The sequence below is a fragment of the Ammospiza caudacuta genome, chromosome Z, assembly GCF_027887145.1.
Source record: "Ammospiza caudacuta isolate bAmmCau1 chromosome Z, bAmmCau1.pri, whole genome shotgun sequence".
Lineage (NCBI taxonomy): Eukaryota > Metazoa > Chordata > Aves > Passeriformes > Passerellidae > Ammospiza > Ammospiza caudacuta.
Genome location: NC_080632.1, coordinates 65248710 through 65270225, shown reverse-complemented (window position 1 = coordinate 65270225; position 21516 = coordinate 65248710). Strand labels below are relative to the sequence as shown.

Genomic DNA, 21516 nt, shown 5'->3' with positions numbered 1-21516 from the left:
GAAATGGTTAAACCAAACTCTGATGAGAAATTATTTTACTTTAACCCCAGAGGACTCCCACTGCAACCTCTGCTGACTTGCATTGTGTGGTACGGGATTAGACATTTCTCAGTTGGCAAGCATCAAGCGTTAACTAACCCATAAAAATTGGCAACACTTGTTTCAACATCCTGTGCAGGCATTTCTTTACTGTGAAGGGCTAGCGAGGACTAAGTGTAATAATTCTCCTAAAACAGTCACTAGTATATCACATTTTTAAAACAGGAGCATCAAGAACATATCCTGAACCTCTGAAGATGTAGAACTTGTTCCTGTGTGAAATGTCATATTGTCTTGCATTTCTCCAAGTCCATTAACTAACCCAATGAAAATGTTACATCCTGAAATCAAATTCCCCTGATAGACCTGCCCAGCTGTCCGCAGGCTGTTTCACCACTTCCAAATGGTGAGTGACTTAATACAATAGCAGGGTACTAAGAACTTTGTCTAAGCCAAAGTGTATTTTCCCACTGCCTTGTGCCAAAGGCAGGCTTCAAAGCAAACAAAAGAAAACCTCAAGTATGCCAATTTTGCTTTGCCAGGAAATGAACAGAGCACCCTGTGACTCAGTGAGAGAGGGGCCTGTTGGACTCAGTCCCTCTCTGTTGTTTGGCAGCTGACTGTTCATTCTCTGTCTTGGTGACTCAGTTCTCTGCCTAGAAGAGCAATGCTTTCTTGCCTTCAGCCTTGTTCCTGCCTCTTTCTTTAGCCTCTGCAGGCAGGTAGGGGGTTGGACTGGGAGTGGGAAGAAGAATCAGATTCAGTTTCTTAGCCCAAGATGACATATTGTCAGTGGATGCCTCAGTGTGGAAGTAGGTAACAAGAAGAGATGGACAAACCTGACTAGCACAGAGACTTCGGAAACAACATACACCACACGCTTTCTGTCTGAGACAGATACACTGGCCTGGGCTTCCACTCAATTGCAGGGCATTTCTGATCCATTACTGCCTTATGTACCTCTAAAACACTCATGATGCACACACTGCTTGTGATAAGTGCATTTGCACTGACAGATTCTTTCCAAGATAATTTCAGAATTATGCAGCAACAACCATTAGTGTGGCCAGTTTGCTGATTGTTGAATTAAATCCTATGGCCACCCTATTCCATTTGTTTACTCTCATTCAGCTGCAGAAAAAGAATCACTGACATATGTCTGAGATTCACTGAGAATTTCTAGTTTATTGATTGTATCTGAATAAGCAGTTAATAAGATTTGCCCTATCACGTGGTGTGAAAGGATTTTTTGGGACAAGTGACAACTCCATCACCTCATCTGTACTTCTGGAAGTGCCACAAAATATGCAAAACACTGGTATTCTCATTATTTTATAAGACCTCTCCCTCATAATATGTCTCAGTAATTACAATAGTCTATTTACTTACAGTTACTAGAGCAGGTGTCACACTTGGCACACATGAATATTCCTTCCTTGTTTCAACAGCTGTAGAGTAAAAACTACAGCATAAAAGTAATTATCTACTAAATATGTGCATGTCACATATTCTTCAGCATAGTGTGTACCACTTTCAGAGCTTCACTCTGCATGCAACATGCACCATTAGCTGATCATGATTCCAGGATGTATGAAATAAGGCCTCCTTGGTTGGTTCTGTTTAATTAACTCTGTAATTGAAATGCAACTAATTGAAGTCTACTGAGCATTTAGTTCCTGTTTGTTCCAATATCATCCCTACAGTTAGAGCAGACTCTAACTCACCCTGCACAATCCAACACACAAATCACACCTATAAGTATTGCAAATCTAGTACAAACAACTTGAGTACATTTTTTTTTCCTTCTCATTCTTGCACAAAACACACTGGCATAGTGCCAAAGTCCAAATTTCCATTAGAAAATAGCACTCCGATTAGTATGATAGCTAAACTTGGAAGCAGATATTCAATACAATATACAAGTTGGATAATGTTTCCAGAAAATTCTTTACTCAATAGCACTAATGCACCATGATTTAAGAGGGAGAGGCTAAAAGGGATGGTAGGCTCATGATGCAAACTGTTCTCATTAGTGACAGTAAAGGTTATGCACATAGGCTGAGAGAAAAAAAAAATCCAACCCATTTGAAACAATTGGAATTAACCTTACACTGAAAAATGAAGCACTGTCTCTGAAGAAAACATGAGCAAATATTTTTCTTTCCTTCAATCAAACCATCTCAATTAGTCTGAAACAGATAATATGTCTAGAACAATATAATTACGAAACAGCACTTCAATCAGCTACTCTCACCTGTTCACCCTTCCTTAGCTATTCAATCCACTTAAAAACTCACGTCCTTGACCTGACCAGTCTCCTTGGGAGTTCACATTTGATCCCTCTTTCCATCCTCCAGTATTTTACTCCAGGAAGCCACTCACCAACCTGTCAAACAAACACTCACATTTGTGTCATTTCATCCAAGCCTATCATATTCATTTGTATTCCCATTGACCCCACAAAACCTCAGCATCAGGTTAGGGCAGGAAAAGGACTAGGAGTCAATTTTGCCTGTTATTTATGTTGGTGACGTGTCTGTGAGGACAAGGAGAGACAATAGCCATGTCTATGTCACAGCCACCTAGTTATCATCGCTTTATTTGCTCCTTGCTTAGAAATACCAACACGGCCATTCTGTAAACTACAATTCTTGCCATCATCCTTCTGCTTAGCGTCCCTTCATATCCATAATTCCTCCAGTTATTAACCTCAAGAAAATTAATTCATTTCACTTCAAGTCCCTACTATCTTGGTAGCCATTTTGTACTTCCTCCTGTCTATCAGTTGTGAATGGAATCTCTTCCAACATTTCTGACTTTTATAGAAAGATCTGCCAGAATCCAGAAAGAATCCCCTGCTAAGTCTCTCCTATTTTTCCCAATCTCTAATAGTGAGGTTTCTTCTATTCCCTCCTCAATCCTTACCTCTCTTTTGTTTTGTATCTTGTCTTTCAGAGGCTCTCATTTCCAGCTCCAGTCCCCATTCCACATTCATAATCATGCCTCTGCAAATATTCAGCAGCCCTTGAAATATACCAAGACATCTGCATGTAATTATTTTTCCTAAGTCCAAGATTTCTCTCCACTCTGACTTTCATTACCACCGGTACACTGAACACTCAACTCCCTCACTTGGAGTGTTCTGAACCATGAATCGATGATGATGTGAGTTCCCACAAAGAAAGGGGATGGATCTTGGCCCCTGGATTACATCAGAACTGTGCTTTGGCACTTCATCCCCCACCTAGCCAAGCATCCCATTTCACCATCTGTGGACAAGATCTCTGAATGTTTAACAGATGAACTGTTGGATAGTTTCTGACTATATGTGCATACACACACACACACACACACACACACACACACACACACACACATATGTACACTTATTTCACCCATTTGTGTATGTACAGTGTGTGACCTTTGTAAATATCCTGTACATACTTTCACAAACAAGTGTGCACACACACATACTTTCATACATGCATGTACATACACTTAGCTATATCTATCCATCTATCTATTTATCTACCTAAGTATATTTGGATCCAGTAAAATGTTCCACTTGTAATATCTTCAGTCCAACTAATTCGAACAAATGCTAAGCAAGCATCTGACAGATCTCTGCTTGAAGCCCTGCAAGACTTTAGCTGGCATGAGCACTTAAATTACAAGAATGTCAACTTGTCTGACCACTTAAAGGTTTGGCTTTCTTTCTTTTAACAGAAATTATAACTAAAACTACCTTAACAATTACATGAGCTGAAGTAATGTATCGAAAAATTTTAGTGAATCAAACCCTCTAGTTTTCAACCAGATCTATTCTATGATTGTTGTAACTGAATTCCTACAGCCCTCATCTACACTCATTAATTTGAAATATTTTGTGTCTGCATAGTTTAGTAGCTGCTTATGAAGTTGGTCTACAGATCACTTCTCAATTCTCTACTAGCCAATAAATACTAGAATTTTTTTTTCTAAAGATCTGGTATTTGTGGGATTTTTCTCTCTGTGGACAGCTAAACATAAAATCCAAACTCTCTGTTCTAACCTGACCTATAGATCTGGTAAAGAAAATAATTTTTTTCCCCTTCTAAATGCTTTCCCATATACAATTTAAATCTCCCCAGTGACATTTTTCCTCTACATTTTCCTACATTTAAGTTTCTCATCATAACCTTCAAGGCCATCTTACATCTGCCTCACTCATGTCTACTTCAGCCTTCATACCTGTCAGCTCCATTTTACATTTTAAGGGACAGCACACAACACTGCTTCAGCATTTATGATCTCTCTTTCTTGTATGGTTTTATTTGATTCGACATCCCAAGACATTTTTCTCAAGCCACTTACACTTACTTCAGATGATTACAGAACTAAAATCTTTATTTTCAGGCCTCATCTGGATAGTTCCTTACTTTAAGAAATTATTTGCTTACTGTTTCTAGTGTTTACTTTCAGATAAGGCTCTATCAACCAACTAAACCAAGTAAAATAAACAACCCCATGTCTCATATTTAAAAAATCTTGTTTGTTCTGCCTTCACAATTCAGAATCTTGGCACAAGATTTTTTTTTCATTATGAAAAACACCTACCACCCATGTAGGTGCTATAGAAACAAAGACTTTTCCCTCTTTTTCTACAATGCGTATCAGAAAATCAGTGTCTATGTAAAAATTAGATTCAAACAATAACATGCATTTATAATCTCTTAAAAAATCAGAGAATAGAAAGATTCAATGTCTTTTTCTCCAGTCACATTCCTAAAATTACAGTTTCAAGGCGGTAAATGAATACAAACCTGAGTTAATGAAATTACAGATGGCTATTTGGCTTAAAGGCATGAACCTCACTTGAGTATTTCAGTGGGGTGAACTTATTTCATTATGAACTCTTCACAGGGCAGATAATGCCCTTCCTGAAAAAACAAAGTTTACTTTGGTTGCTTCCTATCAGGAAGAAAGGCGGAGTTTACTAATTCACTGCAACACAGCTACAATCATAAACTGTCTCTCAGATGAGAAGTGATAATGTGGATTTCTAGCCCAAAATGGAGCAATCATGCTGAAACAGTTTTTAACATAAAGTAAGAACAGTAAGCACAAGAGAGCACATGTGTATAAGCACTCCCCTCCCATTCTCACACTGCCAGAACCAAAATAGTTCCCTAAAACAGCTGTGCTGACGACCACACAGTCATTTTAAAAACATCACAACATGAAGAGGAGTGGGGTTTTTTAACAATGGCAGCATCTTGAACTGCCTCAGGTCAGTGTCCCAGGCCTGACAGTGGCAGAGAAATAATTCCAAGGGACAGAAGCATCTTAATGAATTTTACTGTGCCACTGACAGGTTTCTATGGGAACTCTGCCTTGCCTCTCTGGGTTGGCAGGACAACAGCTGATTACTCCATTATAACTAAACTAGCACTGAATTGCAAAAGCACTTAAGAGAGTCCATTTTCAACTATGCACTGCAATGAAGATTTTTACTTTATTACCGAAATCCTGTATTTCGTGTAACCAGAACACAAGGGTGTAGTGTATGTATAAGAAAAAGGGCAATAAGGCATCTCCCCACCTTTTTAAAAAATGAGGATTCACAGAAGCTTGGCATTGCCAACTTAAACTCAAGTCAGCAGCTCACACTCAGAGAGCTGGCAGAAAATCTGGTGAAAAAGAAAACCTCGTGACAAGAGGTACGCAGTAATCCTTCTGGCACACCAGAACCCAGGAGGCCCTCAGACTCAGCTTGCCACTGCTAATAATAATAATGCTAACACTATAGTCTGTATAGCTAAGTGCAATGATGCTGCCCGTTGTACTAGGCGAATTGTTCTTCATCTCAGACAACTGGAAAAATAAATGTGGAAAAGCAAAAGGATCTGAACACCTGAACTAGAGCTAGAACTTCCTTGAGCACAGCAAAGAAAACTGGATGCATAAGGGCATTTTCTGAGCAATGAGGGGAGGAAAAATACAAAGTCCTTGCAACTAAGTTAAATTAGAAGTTTTGAAACCTTCAAAACATCTACTTAAACACCCTTGCTAAGACCCTCTTTCCTACAGTGTCTGATTGCCACATGCCATTTCACATCATCCAAACTAGGTCAAAACCCATCACTCTCTGTACTTCAACTTCATCATATGCTTGTAAGAGAGAAGGTTTGACTTTCATGCAAAAGATCCAATTAAAAGCCTCAGTCAAAAAGATCTATTAATAGTCTGCCTGAACAAATGTGACTTGTGCCGACACCCATCACACTGTGCTATGATTGTCTGCAGATGGAAATAGTAACAGAATTTTTATATATATATATAATTTGCCATTTTCTCACCTCTATCTCTGTTATAATGCTGGAAATCCAAAAGACAGCAAAACTACATTTCATATAAAACAGATGAGTCCCGGCAGACCTAATCCAGAATGTCCATTTTAAAAGAAAAACTAATAACTGACAATGATTTTAGAAGGCTATAGAAGCCAGGCCTCTATAAACAAAAAGCATAATCCCATTACAGCTGATGCCTCCTTGAGACAAACAAGGTCCATTACAATGTTGGCTTGAGATCAAAGAGCTAACAGCTTCCCATATCCCTAAACATAAAGTCTGTCAGAAAAAAACTGCCTTTGTGTCTGCTTTTGGACAAGCCAACCCTCCTGAATCTATATTCCAATAATCGGTTCCTGCTTTAATGGAATTCTTGGATTCTAATTTTAGCCTGACAGAAAGGAAAAGATGCTTGGTTTGGAAGCACATGCACAGAAGGCAAGGTTACCCTGGGCACAAAGCTTTTGTAGTAGGCTCAACTGTCCACACCACTAGAATCTTCTATTTCAGGCCTTTCCATTTCAGTTCTAACTGAAGGCATGATTAGGTTATATTTTTATAGCAATGATTTTTATTGGCATGAAAAATAAATTGCAGTAGATGCACACAGAATATGGGGAAAGCATGGCTGCAAGGGGAGAAGAGGAAGAGATCCAGCTCCTGTGGTTTATTGTATGTATTGGTTCCCAAACATGGAACAGAGTTCCCAGCCAGTAAGTCATGAAGAATCAATCTCTACACAAGCAACCAAATTCCAACACATTCCACAAAATGTCTAGGGACTGGATAAATTTCTCAAAATACACAAAATCTAAGTATTTCCTATCCATACTAGCCTCATGCAGAGGGGCTAGAAAGGCATTACTTTGTCCCATTCAAAAAGAAGGGCCTTGAGAGCCTGGGATACCTGATGCTTTGAGGCCTATTTCCCTGACTGTAAGGGAAGGGGTGGGGAAGCTGAAGGAGCAAATCTTCCCACACTAAGGCAAAAATAAAATTATTTTAAAACAGAGTAGATTTGGAGAGAAGGGTTGGGATAAAAGGGGCAAACTTTGCCAGAAAAGGACATACCAGTATTAATGAGTTCCAAAATCATAAAAGCGTCAGAAATTAAATGAGAAATTTTGAAGTAGATTCTCATTAACAGCAAGCGCCAAACAAAAGTAGCCTACAAAACAACCACAGAAGTCCCTTTCTCACAGTACAATTCCGTTTTCAGACTTCTTGCTACTTTCCCTTAAAAGATAATTTCCCAAAAGAATTTCCACAGGATTACCATTTAATTTACATCTAATGCCTGTAAATTAGCAAAAGAGAAAATGGTTCATATTTAAGAGAGATGCAAGAGTATCCCTAGACTACCACAAATCTCTAAGAATCCCTTTTTCCCCTCATCCCCTGCACAAGTATCTTGGCTGTCTTAGGTAACCAGATAATCCTTCCTGTTTTAAGGAGTCAATTTTAAAACCTACATTTACTTGCTTAGTACAAATGAGCCCAAAATGTAGTCTTAAAAAAAAAAATCACACTATACAGACAAGGTGTACATCTTTTTGGGAGGGTGAATGATACCATGTTTTTAAGCAGCTTGATTTTTAACCTCCAAACACATTAACATTACACTGACTCATGCCACATAACAACTTATATTTATAAGATGAACAAGCAGACATCCTTTATCATCAAGTAATCCGCATTTCAGTCTTTGTAATGAAAGATTGTTGGTTATGTAGGCACATGCCCTGATAGTCACACAGCAAAGGACAGTAGAAATATCAGCTGGCTATCCAACAGTCAAGGTAGGAGGTAAGGTAAGAAGTAACAGAACACTTGATGTATTGGCAAATTGCCTGATGTGCTGGAGAAAGGTCCGGACAAAGAGATTAAATTCGGTACTTTGAATTTCATCACAGAATATCACATGTGAACATATGCCATATACCAAGCACCTCTGAGATATTCTCCTGCTAAAGTACTAAGTACATTTTACAACATTAAGGAATTACAAGAAATTATTATATGCTCAATAATATGATAGCAGTATGGAATTTACATGTAAATCACTTAATTCACATTTACATGTACCTCAGAGCACATAAATGCTTATTGTGACTCAGGATGAAGCAGAGCATTGATACTGTTTGAAGCAATTATCCAGAACAAGCAGCACTACAGCCTGACACAAATGTAAACACAATGATAATACTAAGTGTGCTCTTTTATACATAAAAGCTATTAATATAAGTAGACCACAGCAAATTAGGTTTGCCTGATTAAGGAGCAGATCCAGGTAGGAAAGGAAAAGTCATGTGTTCCTGAAAAATGTAATAGTGACTTTCAGAATACTACTGCTTAGTATTAACTATGTAAACTAAAAAGAATAGCCTTCTCAAAATAGTGGTTCTGTCTGTCATAACTTGCAGTTCAATGCTCTCCAGGAAGAAAAATTACCAAAGTAGACATTCACTGAGTCTGACTAATAAAGAGATATTGCAGTAGGAATATCTATTGTCAGATAACATGACACTTCCTAAAACAAGGACATTGAGTTCTCATCTGCTAGTGACAATGCTGAAAAACTAATGCTAACACAACTATATGTTGATTTGTTACACTTATTTTCAGTTTAACTTTGTACTTTACAAACTTTTGGGCTGTGCACACACTAGAGATGGTATCTGCATTTGACAGAGACTCCATAGCTAGAACTAAACCAGTTTAGTTGCTTTAATTCTACTGTACATAAAGCATAATTTGTCACACAGATGCAAATTAACAGTCCATTCTCAAGCCCAGTGATGTCTTTAGTATCTCCAGATGAGGTTCAGACGCATGCAAATCAGACAGGGGGGAGATAAGAAAGAGCATATACCAGAGCAGTTACAAGAAGATGCATTAAGAAAATTTTTATGCTGTTTGTCCTTGATGGAGACATTCCAAAAACTAGCTCCTCTTGAGATGAGAAGTGCAGATTTTGCAGGTGGAGCAGTCTGCACCAACACCCTCCCACCCAGACACATCCATCTTGCACTGACAGCCCTGCACAAGATAAAAAGCAGGATTATGCACACTTTGTGGTTGGCCAGAAGAGTGAGATGCTGCAGGAAGTAATTCTGGCAACTCTGTAAATAAGCTTCTCTCTCTGACTAAGAATAACCTCAATGCAGCCATGTGGCATGGCTGCATTGAGAAGGAAATAGCAATGCAGCCTCCTAAACTGTGGTCATAACGAAATTCTAGACACTCTGCTCTCAAAAATACAGCTGTACCCTTCCCCTCTGTAAGTCAACCATATTGTCATCAAATCTTTGCCAAATAAAAAAGCTCTGGCAAGGAAGGTGCAGTTAAAGAGGTTCTAGTACAGCAGGAGTGTCTTTGGATGGAAAAATCAGTGTTCTGGATCTCACCAGACCAGGGTAGTTAAAAAAACACCATGTATCAACACACTTGGGGTCACATTTTAAAGACTTTTTTCAGCAGACCAGATGTATTTCCAACTAAAATAATAGAGGTCTTATCATTGTGGCAAATGAAACAGACCCAATGGGTTTTTATTTATATAAATGAAGTTACTTCTGACAATAAATACATTCATCTGCACACCTCACTTAGGCAACAGAAACCAGCATTAGGCACACATACATGCATTACCATTTATATCCACACATTCTGCTAAAAAAGAAATCAAGTGTATTCTAATCACATGCAAGGACAATACAAAAAGGGAATTGAAGCAAATCTTATTTCTCTGCTTATTAAACTTCAGTGGAATTTTAATGTGAAATATGCCTGTCATGTTGAGATATTGCCTGTGTGATGTTTTCATAGAACAGCAATACTGCATTTCCTGGATCAGAATTCTCTCTCTCCTTGTGGCACTGTAGGGTGCACACTGAGATCCCATGGCTGCTCCCAAACATCTACATGCACCAACAAATCCTTCTAAATGCTTGAATTCTTTTCTGTCCATGAAGATTTAAATTATTTACAACTCCCAAACACACACACACACGAGGACTCCTCCTATTGGCACAGATAGATACATCATCAGTAAGTGGTGACAAGTCATGTAAAAGCTTAATATTTCAGTCTTAAATGTTGGTACCAAGGGGAAGAGCTATAAAGAGGAACAAGTTCTTAATATTTAAGTTTAATAATGCAAATCTGGAAAATATTGAAAGAGATTATCAAGATTACAGAATAAATTATTCAGGTAAAACAAATTATTCAGGTGAATTATTCAGATAAAAGAAAAGCTGAATCTGAACACAGTTTAATAAATCAAATTATAGCAAAATGATGCAAAATGAACAATGATAGAGACATACGCAATGAGTATAAATGGCTAAATTTCAAATAGCACTGTTTAAAAAATTGCATCACTCCTATGATAAAGAATAATGCTTCAGAGCAGGCATTATGTTTTGATAAAATGCTGTAGAACTGCATGTTCCCAAAATTATAAAAAAGCATTCTTAAAAAAAAATTCCCTTATAAATTTTTTTTGTTTCCTAGGCACAGTGGACTGATGTTCATTTAGCTTTTGCAAATGGAAAACCTAAATGTGAAGGACAGTATGGAGACCCTCTGTCTTGACTGAGGGTATAATCTATGCTGTAGGAGTACGTTATCACCACAGGGGATGTCTTTAGCCTGACTCCACAGTTTAAAATCAAAATGAGGCTAAAAAAGGCCTGTCAGAAAGTAAACTAGGACATTAATAACAAGAGTTGACACTTGATTAATTAACTGATTTCAACTTTTAAGAATGGGAAAGCTGAGAATGAATGCTAGGGAACAGCCAGTTGTCATTGTGGCAAACACAGCACAGTAAAAGATTAGAGGAAGAGACAGAGAAGGAAGAACCTATATTAAATCTCAGCTCTGTGAAGACTTTGTTTATCTCTTTGAGGAGCCTAAATTTAGACTGCAGTAAGCATGCCCCTTAGTATTAAATTTTGTGGAAAGATGAATAAATATTGAAACCCAAAGTAAATAATTCTCTCAATTTTCTCTTGCTCCTTTCTCTCTCCAGTTTAATAAAGCCAAAGCAAAAATTTACATATGACCCATGACAGCAGTGCTCAGAGGGAGTCAAATGAAGATGTTATTGTATTTGTCTACATATAAATGAGAGACTGATGACCCTACTGTGGTTTTGAAAAGCATAGAAGAAATATTCTAAAGCAGAAGTGTAACAGATTAAAACAAAGAGCAGGCATCTTTCATGGCAACACGCATAGAAGGAATATAGAGATCACCAAATCATAGAATATCTTGAGTTGGCAAGGACCTAGTCAGGATCACTGAGTCCAATTCCCGGCCCTGCACAAAACACTCCAAGAGTCACACCATATGCCTAAGAGCATTGTCCATACACTTGAACTCTGTCAGGCTGGTGCTGTGACCACTGCTCAGGGAAGCCTTTCCAGTGCTCAACCACCCTGGGGGTAATAAAACCTTTCCTGATGTCCTCCTCTGACTCAGAAAGCCATGAAACCTGGAAATCTGTATTTTTTATAAGCTTCCTGCATTTTTTTTTTTAGATTTCTACATATAATAGCAATGCAGGAACCATCACACCGTGCATTCTTGAGTAACATTGCACACTGCAGCTTTGTCTCATATCTCTGTAAATATGTGACAGCACAAAACTTCCGAATCCTCACTATACAACCATTAGTAGTTACATTTAAATTATGTTTCTTCCTTGATGATGTGAACATCACTTAAGGCAGGGTCAGATGTTTTACTGGAGAAACATGATGTGTATTGTCTCTCTTCCATCTCCTCTTAAAGGAGGTATTATATTGGGTTATATTATATTCTTTTACAAATCTACATGTCCTCTGCTCTCACTTCAAATTGCTCTTATTTCCCCAGAAGAAATGGAACATACAAACAGAGCTGCTAAATGGCCTATAACTTCTCAATTCCCCCATATTATTCTCTTTATAATACATGCATGCCTGCTTGTTTTCTGCTCCCATACGCTTCTGGGTGAGCTCGTAATTGAACCACAGCTGATCTCTTATTATCTTCCATAGAAAAAATGAGAATACAATTCCTTTAAGAAAATATAAATTTTCTTAAATTCTTTTCCCTCTAAAGGAATTTTTAATATCTACATTTTTTTACTCTGCATATGGAAACAGGCCCTGTATCAGCTCATGTTTAGAAACTTGGATAAAACAAGAAAGCTTTTGCGAGCATTGTCAAGATACTTTTTATCTTTTTAAATAATGTGGCTTGAAGACATTGATTTTCCTCTGTTGTCAGCAATCACTTCCATTTTGAGTAGGATGTTGGACCAGACAGCCTCCTGAAGTTTCCTTTACAGCTTAAATTATCTTATGATATCATGAACTAGGAGTCTATTTCATCAAAGTCCAGCATGGCAACGGAGAGTAATTTTTTTAATTAGAAATTTTTCACTTTCATTTTAGCATCTTTTACTTCTTCACCTAAGTTTCTGTGCAACATAAACCAGAAACATACTACAAAATAGGTGGTCTTTTATAAGATGCCTGGGTTAAGATTAAAACACAAACATGATCTCAATACAAATGTGGAACAAGGAAAAAATAATGTCTTACTCCTCCAAAAGTGTTGCCCAAATTACAGTTCCACACTGATCACTGTGAAGAAAATTCGCCTTTCTCCAGCACACACAGTTATGTGGGCTTTTTTAAATGGAGAATAGTATTTGCCTGTAGAAATAAAAAAGCACACCAAGGGCTTAAAGAAAGTACCAAATAATTTAGTGGGTAGCAATGAAATAATATGTGAAGAATTCTGCTGCACAACACTTTTGAGCAATCTGACACATTTAAAGTTAATTGGGAGGACTTTTTATAAACAAATATTCTGTTAAATTGTATCAGTTAGGAACTTCAGTTCAACCACTCACAGATTACTACATTTTTTGACACAACTTGGTTATGAAGCTTTGGAAACACTATACACAAAATTATTGCTAATATCACATGGATTTTCTGAAAAATAAAGTAAAAATTACTTCAATAAGGGCTCTAAGAGTGGAATAAATATGCTTCTTCAAAAACAAAACCAAAGCAAATTAAACACCAATCTTCCTACAAAACTTAAAAGCAGACTTAAATATAAAATGCACTTACAGTGTTGGCAAGCTCTAAGTAGCTTCCTCCAACAGAGTTGCTAAAATTTGAGGCCTGAGCTAGAAGTCTTTGCAGAGCAGCCTGTAGAGTCACATTGCTTCTACCATACTCCAACACCTTTTGTAGCATAAAATGACTGTGGAGGTCCGGACTCTGAAGGTCTCTCGCTCCTGAATCATACTCCCAGCTTTCTCTGGCTCCTGATACAGCACCTAAAATGCAGAAAAGGAAAAACATTCTAGTATGGAATGTCTAGTTCTGTGTATAAAAAAAAAAAAAATCTCTCAAGTTGGAAGGCATCCATGAGGATCACTGAGTTCAACTCTCTGGTCCTCACAGGACTGCCTAAACCTAAACTACGTGACTAAGAGGATCATCCAGGCGGTCCTTGAATTCTGCCAGGCTTAGTGCTGTGACCACCTCCCTGGGGAGCCTGTTCCAGTGACCAGCCATCATTCCAGAATAAATGGCTTTCAATCATTCCTCTCCCTAACATCCAGTCTGAACTTTCCCTGATGCAGCTTCATTCCCCTTCCTCATGTCCTGTCACTGCTCACCAGAGAGTGGAAATCAGCACCTCTGGTGTCACCCCTCAGCATTCTCTTCTCCAAGCTGAGCAAATCCAGTGACCTCAGCTGCTCCTTGAGATCTTTCACAATCTTGATCTCCCTCCTGTGTACACACTCCCATAGTTTGATGCCTTTCATGTACTGAGAAATTACCAAAAATGCACACAGTAGTCAAGGTGGGGCAGCTACAACACAGTGCAGATTAGGACCACGACCTTCTTTGACTGTCTAATGATGCTGATACACCCCAGGACACAGCACTTTTGGCTGCCAGGGCACTCTGCTGACATAGAAATAACCCTGACCATCATTCCAGAAAGAAAAAGAAACAAAACCTCTACTGCCATTACTGCCCATCTTTTGTGTGCTGATAATATCAGGGAAAAAAAGGAGTAAAATTTCCAGTGCATAGGTGAATTACTAAATTACAAGATTCAGAAGGAAAACTAAAAGCATTTGCATATGTTATTTAGTGTACTGCAAAACCAGTGTTGTTTAGAACAGCTAAGACTGAGAAATGAGTACTGACATCAAACTGAAAAGCAGCAGAGATCAAAGAGCAAAAGAGGAAAAACATTAACTTTTTGTTCACTGAATGCCAACAAATAAGGTATCTTTTAGCTGTATAGTTATAGTTTTTATGTTACCACTGCTTTTTTTATTATCACAGGATTACTTGTTTCAATTCAAGTGCCAGACATATCAATCACAAGATGTTTCATTACAAATCAATGCAAGCATATGATCTGGTGGCAAGTGACAAACAATAATGCTTTGAAAAAGCTTCTGTATCATGAAGTTGTAGGGTTCCTGTTTCTCCATGAACAATCCTTCCAATTCCCTATGCACAGAGCTGGGGTTAAACCATAAAACAAGTAGAAGAAAAATTTCTAGTTTTGTCAGTAACTATTTCACCCCTGGCTGCTTCTGATTCCCTTACAAATGTCCCACTCCTATTAAAACTTTGTTAAGTTTTCAATTCAACCATTTCCTATGGCAAAACAATCCAGAGTAGGCACTAGGTTATTTAATAACCCTGGGCAGTACTGTAAAATTTCATCTATAGTATAATGAAGATTAAAAACAAATAAGTGACTGTCCAAGCATACACTCTGGTTAATACAAAAGTCAGAATAGAATCCAGAGCTACAGACTAGATCAAAACTCGAAATCAAATACGCAAACATCAAACCGTAAGTGGTTACCTGTAAGGCCATCCTATTATTTTAAAAGTTTTTCCTTTTTTGAGCTGGTTTTCTCTCTCAAGTATTAATCAGCATTCTAAGGAAGTGTTTACTAATCAGCGGTTATTACGTACTCAGTACATTACCAGGCAAAACCAATAAACTACATAATGGACTATTAGGAGAATGTCTCCCCATTGCCAAGCAAAGTTTAAGATGCAAAAGTACAAGTGGAAAACCAGCCAGAAGGGCTGCAAGGCAGCAATTCATCTGTTGTTTCAGGTCAATACTCTAAGATCCTGTAAAGCTGTTATGGATGAAAAGCAGACTTAGTAAACCTGGAGTTGGTTTCCCTGTCTTTGTGCAATGCAAATATTCTAGTCTTGAAACATCGAAGTAGAAAATAAGCCATAATATTTACATTTTATACCAATATAATTATCTTGATTGGTAGAAGGAGATTAAAGATTATTTCAATGACTTTCACACCAAGAGCATGCACCACTGTACTTCAACTGGCTACACACTGCAGTCTTTCCAACAGACTTGCACTGAGATACCAGTACCAGCAATATTTTATAGAGCAGGCAGGGCACTGTGGCTGTGCACAACATTGTGTTTCTCTGCCCTCGTGTGGCTGCAGTACACCACAGAGCAAAAAAATCAGTAGCTCACAGACCTGGAGCCGCTGAAATGTCTCAGGCATCCAAGGGCAGCAGAGGATCAGTTCTGCCACTTCCCAGGCCTGCCAAAAGCAGGTGAAACAACCCTCTCTGGGCAAGCAGAGCCACAGAATTAAGAGAGCTGGCTGTATCACACGGATCCACCTTTTTCCACAGAGCTAAATATGGCATGTTTCTACCGAGAATATGCACTACATTTCTATTACCCAAAAACCACTGCTCTGCAAAAGAGCTTCTACGTTCATGCAATTAAGAACAGCATTTCTGCTGAAGGACCCAAGTGGCTTTCACAGATTGCACCATCTGCTATCAGACTGAACATTCAGCTGGCACAGAAGTCACCTGTCAGTTATAGATGGATCAGGAAACACTGGAGTTTTATTACTACATTATGACTGTATCTTTAACCCAAGTTTTCTTAAAAGTTCATGTCAATACTCCTAATTTAAAATATACATACTAAAAATGGAAGGGGAGATGACTGGAAGGCATTTCCAGTATTTTATTTTGGGCTTAACCCTAGTCCCTAAATTTGCCCACTGTTTTCCCAACAGATTCCAGAACTCTGGCTGTTAAAATGCTGTCCTGGATCATGCACCTCTCAAATCTCAGCTTTGCAGGGAAACTCTGGAGTCAAAACTCAGATTTCACTTGTAACTGAAAATTTAACCAGGAATTAACAGACAACTCTTGTATCTTGCTGTAATTAACATACCATTCCTCCTCTGATAATACTAATAAAAAATAAGGAAACCTTAGGCATGATGGCTGATAGCTGACCTATAGGTAATAAATCTGTGTTCAAGATTAGTCTTTGCAGAACAACATAGATCCCACCATAACTTTTCCCTGTTCAGCTACACTTAGAATAACAAGAAGCATGAAATTCCTGTATGAAGTGAAATAAAATTATCATGAAAATTCCCAGGTAATAAGCATGCTGGGAAGTTGATGTTACTACAAAGATTAGATAGAAAGAAAACATAAATAAATAAATAAATTCATTGCACAATATTTGTATTAGATAAGTAATGTAAGAGCACATAATTGTTTTCAAATTACATAAGTAACACTATAATTCCAGAGTAAGGAAGTTAAAGCAACACTGTCTGGAGTGAATGAATATATAGAGTATTAAAGAATAACAAAGGACAGTTTAGTTCGATGGCACACGAAAGATTCCATAATAATATAAATTTACATAAAATTTCAGTTTGTGAATTGTACCAAAGCTGTTTAAAACAGTCAAGTTGGCTCACAAACACCACTCTGAATACTGTACCCTGCCCACCTGCACTGAGAATTCCTGCTATCTGAATCTTCCTTTATGACCTGCAAAGATCTCTGGTCTCTGTTCTGGAACCACCTTGCCACTCTGATCTGAAAGAAAATGGCATTTCATCTTATGTTCCAGCAGTTAACCTTCTGCCCAGGTGGCTTGTATTCTGCAGCAAAGAAACACATGCCTGCCAAAAATACAAGCCAGAATTTTTGGTTTGATAAAGGCTAATTTTACCAGGCTATGCTGGTGAACCAAGCATTGTGTGGTTTCTTCATTGCTCACAGGCTAGAAAAGATAAACCATCAGGATGGTAGGACACTGAAGATGTATTTGTTTCTGAGAGGACCTGGGGTATCAGGAAAAGTGAGGCACTGTAAAATCAGCTCTGCATCAAGTTCTGAAATGAGTCTGACTTGTGAATGGAGAACATGAAGACAGCTGACAACCTAAGTTGTCAACCAGCTCCTTGGTCACACAGATTCACCTCACACAGTGAGGAGTCTGATTACTGTTTTCCACGAGGTAGCCATGACATTTAGCTAATTAAAATTTTATGCATTATATTACCAAAAGAATGGCTATTTTTCAGTGGTGGGTTTTTTTTTTTTTTTGCTCATCTTTCATTCAATAGTTAAATTATGATAACCTATCACAAAGAGTTGGAATATTGAATTATTATTATTCAGTGAAGGCAACAGGGAGATTAGGGAAAAGCACTAGCCATTTCAGAGCTCGCTGCCAACTTCAGTAATAATAGTTCTGGAGGCAAGTGCACTGAATGAAGGGGAAATATACAAAATTAAGAAAGAACTGTCATTTTGCACTTGCTAGTCAAGTCAGAGCCTCGAGGAGTAGGTCTAGCTATAAAAAATGCAGGCTGTTCAGGAAGCCGAGAAGAATGATAGTAAATCTTTGGACATTCAAGAAGAATGAGAGTAAATCTTTGTGAACATTCAAGTCTCCCAAGATGACGGAAACATAACAAAACCCAAATTAACTTTAAAGAAAATTTAGGAACTGCATAAGCTCCAATTGCCAAGCAACACACCAAGTATAGTAAATCAAAAGGACTGAAAAGAAGCTATGTTCTCATAAAGGGATCAACTTTATTCTAATCCCATCTGATTAGGAAAGTTAAAATAATAGTAATATTTGGAGTTTATCACAATTATTTCCACTGTTTTCTACAAAACACTTCCATATAGGGATCAAAGGCCAAAGGTTCTGGCTTCAGCTGGTAGCCTGACAACTCATGTAACTGTTTCCTATTTAACAGGAATCACTCTTTAAAACTTATTTATTATTTTGCATCAGATGATAAAACAATATGAATGACACCTATGAATGGCACAGCAACAGAATGATGATGATAGTAACTGGTCCTCACATGCACAGCTGGGTGACAGTGTTTATTAAATACAGAAAGCTATTTGTACATCCATTAAAAGTGCTAGGAGAATTCAGGGAGGGAAGGAATGTATTCCAAATGCAGCTTCAGTCCTAGAGATACTTCACATTAGAATTTTTTGCAACACTTGTCCAATGACCAAGAGGGAAATAATTGATGTGGGCAAAGCAGTTACGGGAAATGGAGAATCTCAAGGCAAAGGTCTGTAGGATCATTGTCTAAATTTTTTTCCTCCTACCATACTTTTTTTCTGCTTTGATGAGCACTGCACACAACATACAATGTTAAGCTGTGTTATTTCGGTCCTTTTCTCATTAGTCTTGGGAGTGAGGATAACAAGCTCCAAGGAAAGGAAACCACAGCTACACCCTACACTGACTATAACTAACATAACTTACTTATGGGAGAAATCTCTTTTATGAAATTAGATCTAAGAGGAAAATTGAACCACACTGATAATTTCTGCTCTAAAAGACTGCTGTCAGCTCACACGTCATCATCCTTTTGTCCCTGAACTACAAGTTCACACATTTGCACTTTCTACTGGTATATTTTGCAAAATCATCACAAAACCTCAATTGTATTTCAGGTTCGGTGAAATACCCCTAACACTGATACATTCAAAATTCAGGAATTCTCCAATTTTGTGATGCCCACCCAACTCACTACAGGACATCATTATAGCATAAATTTCAGAAAAACTTAAATGCACATTAAAAAAATTGGAACAGTCTGCAACATAAGAAGTACTCTTACTTACCAGAGTAACACTACCTCTTTTTTAGGCTTTTGGATTTTAATTTTTTACATTCCATGACATTTTTTTCTAAGCAGATTTCTATCACTTACAAAAACTATGTCAAATCTTAAGAAAAATAAATCAAATAGCTACATGAAAATTAGGATAGATAAGTGAATAAGCTTGCCAAGAGCAAAACCATAAAGTAGGCAAGGTAATTAATAAAGCCTTGAGAAAGTAAAACACAGAGACATAACTAGTTAAAGACGAAGTTTCTCTCATTATAATTTCCCAGTCACTCAACACAGCTTTTGGATGAAGAAACTGGATTTGTTAAATCAGTAGTCCAAACCATATATATTAACAAATGTGTGTGGAATTTCCAACAATTTGCCTTCTTCAAATTTATTTCAGTTACTGGAGAAATGTATCTATGTAAACTATCATGATTTCGGTACCTTCCAGCAGACTGGCATTGGCCATATAGGAAACAGTTACATAGAAAACAAAATAAAAGTACACTATCCATAACATCTTCATATACCTGTCCTTGACTCCGAGATTATTCAAGACTATCCTTGAGGCCAGATAACCATTTGCTCTATTCAGACATAAGAAACAGAGGAGGGGATGACTCCTCAACAAGGACGTGACTTCTAGAAACCAAGGTCTGCTAGTACCCAGTATTGTTTAAGCACCTTAACTAAATTTTGCCAGAACTATGCTGGCTAACAACTGCATTGTACTCAGGAACTCAATCTAGAATTTAATTTGAATTTTCTATTAAGGCAGAAAACAATCTTTTTTTTCCCCTGAAAATTAATGATCTCTAGTAAAGAGGGAAGTATACAGTATATAGGAAAAAGAGTACATAAAACCTGAAGTCATACAGAAGGTAGAGGAATTTGAGCCTACCTTTCAGGTACAGTATTTGTACCATATGCATTGTACTTCTAAAAAAAGTTGTCTTTCCTTACCTGGAAATTCATAGGTGAATAACCAGCTTCCTCCCTGAACACCTTCCACTCAAGACAACCTCACTTTAGATCTGACTTGAATACATATGTATCCAAGCAAACAAATCCAGAGTTTGTTGCCTGTCAGTTTCATTTTGTTCCTTTTTCATGAACCTTAGTATGTCAGAGCCACATTGAAAGCAGGCAGATGAAGATCACATCACAGAAGTCAGGAGAGATAAAGCAGAAATGTGCTGAGAGGCAGCCCTTGATTTACAAAAGCTGAAGTGTAGTATATGTGACAGTGCTCATCTTGTGCCAAATGAAGCATGATTTCTATGAAAACCCCAGCAGCCTTTCAGTTTCTCAAGCTGATCACAGTTTGCATGGAAAGCATAAACTGGGACAAAACTGAGGAATGGTGCTGTAATCCAGGTCCAAACCATATGGCAAACACAAACCACAGCTCCATGTGTTACCACTGGAGCTGACCAGGGGTAACACAGCAGTGCCCTGAACAAGCCTGACCTGTGGCGCTCTGCAGAGCCAGTCGGGGCCAGCCCTTCTATCGGCTCTGGGTAACAGCAGCTCTCAGGAACAGCAGCTTTCTGTTTCCCCAGTTCTACCTACTCAGCTGCCTGTCCTTCCACTCTCCTCTCAAAATGTTAAGGTGTATGGTAATTTCAAGGGCATTTGGTGTCAAAGCGTCAAACACACTGAATTCCTGTAACTTTTATGGAAGGCACAGAGGCGACTGACTCTGCTAGTGCTTCTACTGGGGAAGGTAGCACAATGCAATGCTCAACCTTGACTGGATACAATGGGGGGAGGGGGGATGGGGGGGAGAGAGGAAAAACCCCTGCATGGAAGGAAGGAAACTTCAGGAAAGCAAGAAGAGTTTATTCCTCATACAATGGAAGGGCAGGATGTGATACTCCAGGTGGCAGGCCATGGTGAACACTAAAGACTTGCACGTGTTCAGAGGCTCAGTCTGGCAAGACAGGGGTAGAGGGAGTGAAGCCATGTGGGTGTGAGCCAGTGCAACTATCTCTAATTCTAAATCCCTGAACTGAAATTTAATATGCAAGCATTGTTACATGATCACTCAGACTCTACAATCTTCTCTAATAATTTTCTTCTCACTGTGCTAAGGGACAGAATTATCATTTAACAATAAAGTCTTGTCTA

General features: G+C 38.1%; 1 protein-coding gene across 1 annotated transcript in view; it reads right to left on the bottom strand.

The window, feature by feature from the left end:
* MCC (MCC regulator of WNT signaling pathway) overlaps positions 1–21516 on the bottom strand; it is a 181051-nt gene that overhangs the window by 139103 nt on the left and 20432 nt on the right. The window contains 1 exon segment of the mRNA XM_058823775.1: positions 13508–13719. Coding sequence (XP_058679758.1) covers positions 13508–13719 — 212 coding nt within the window.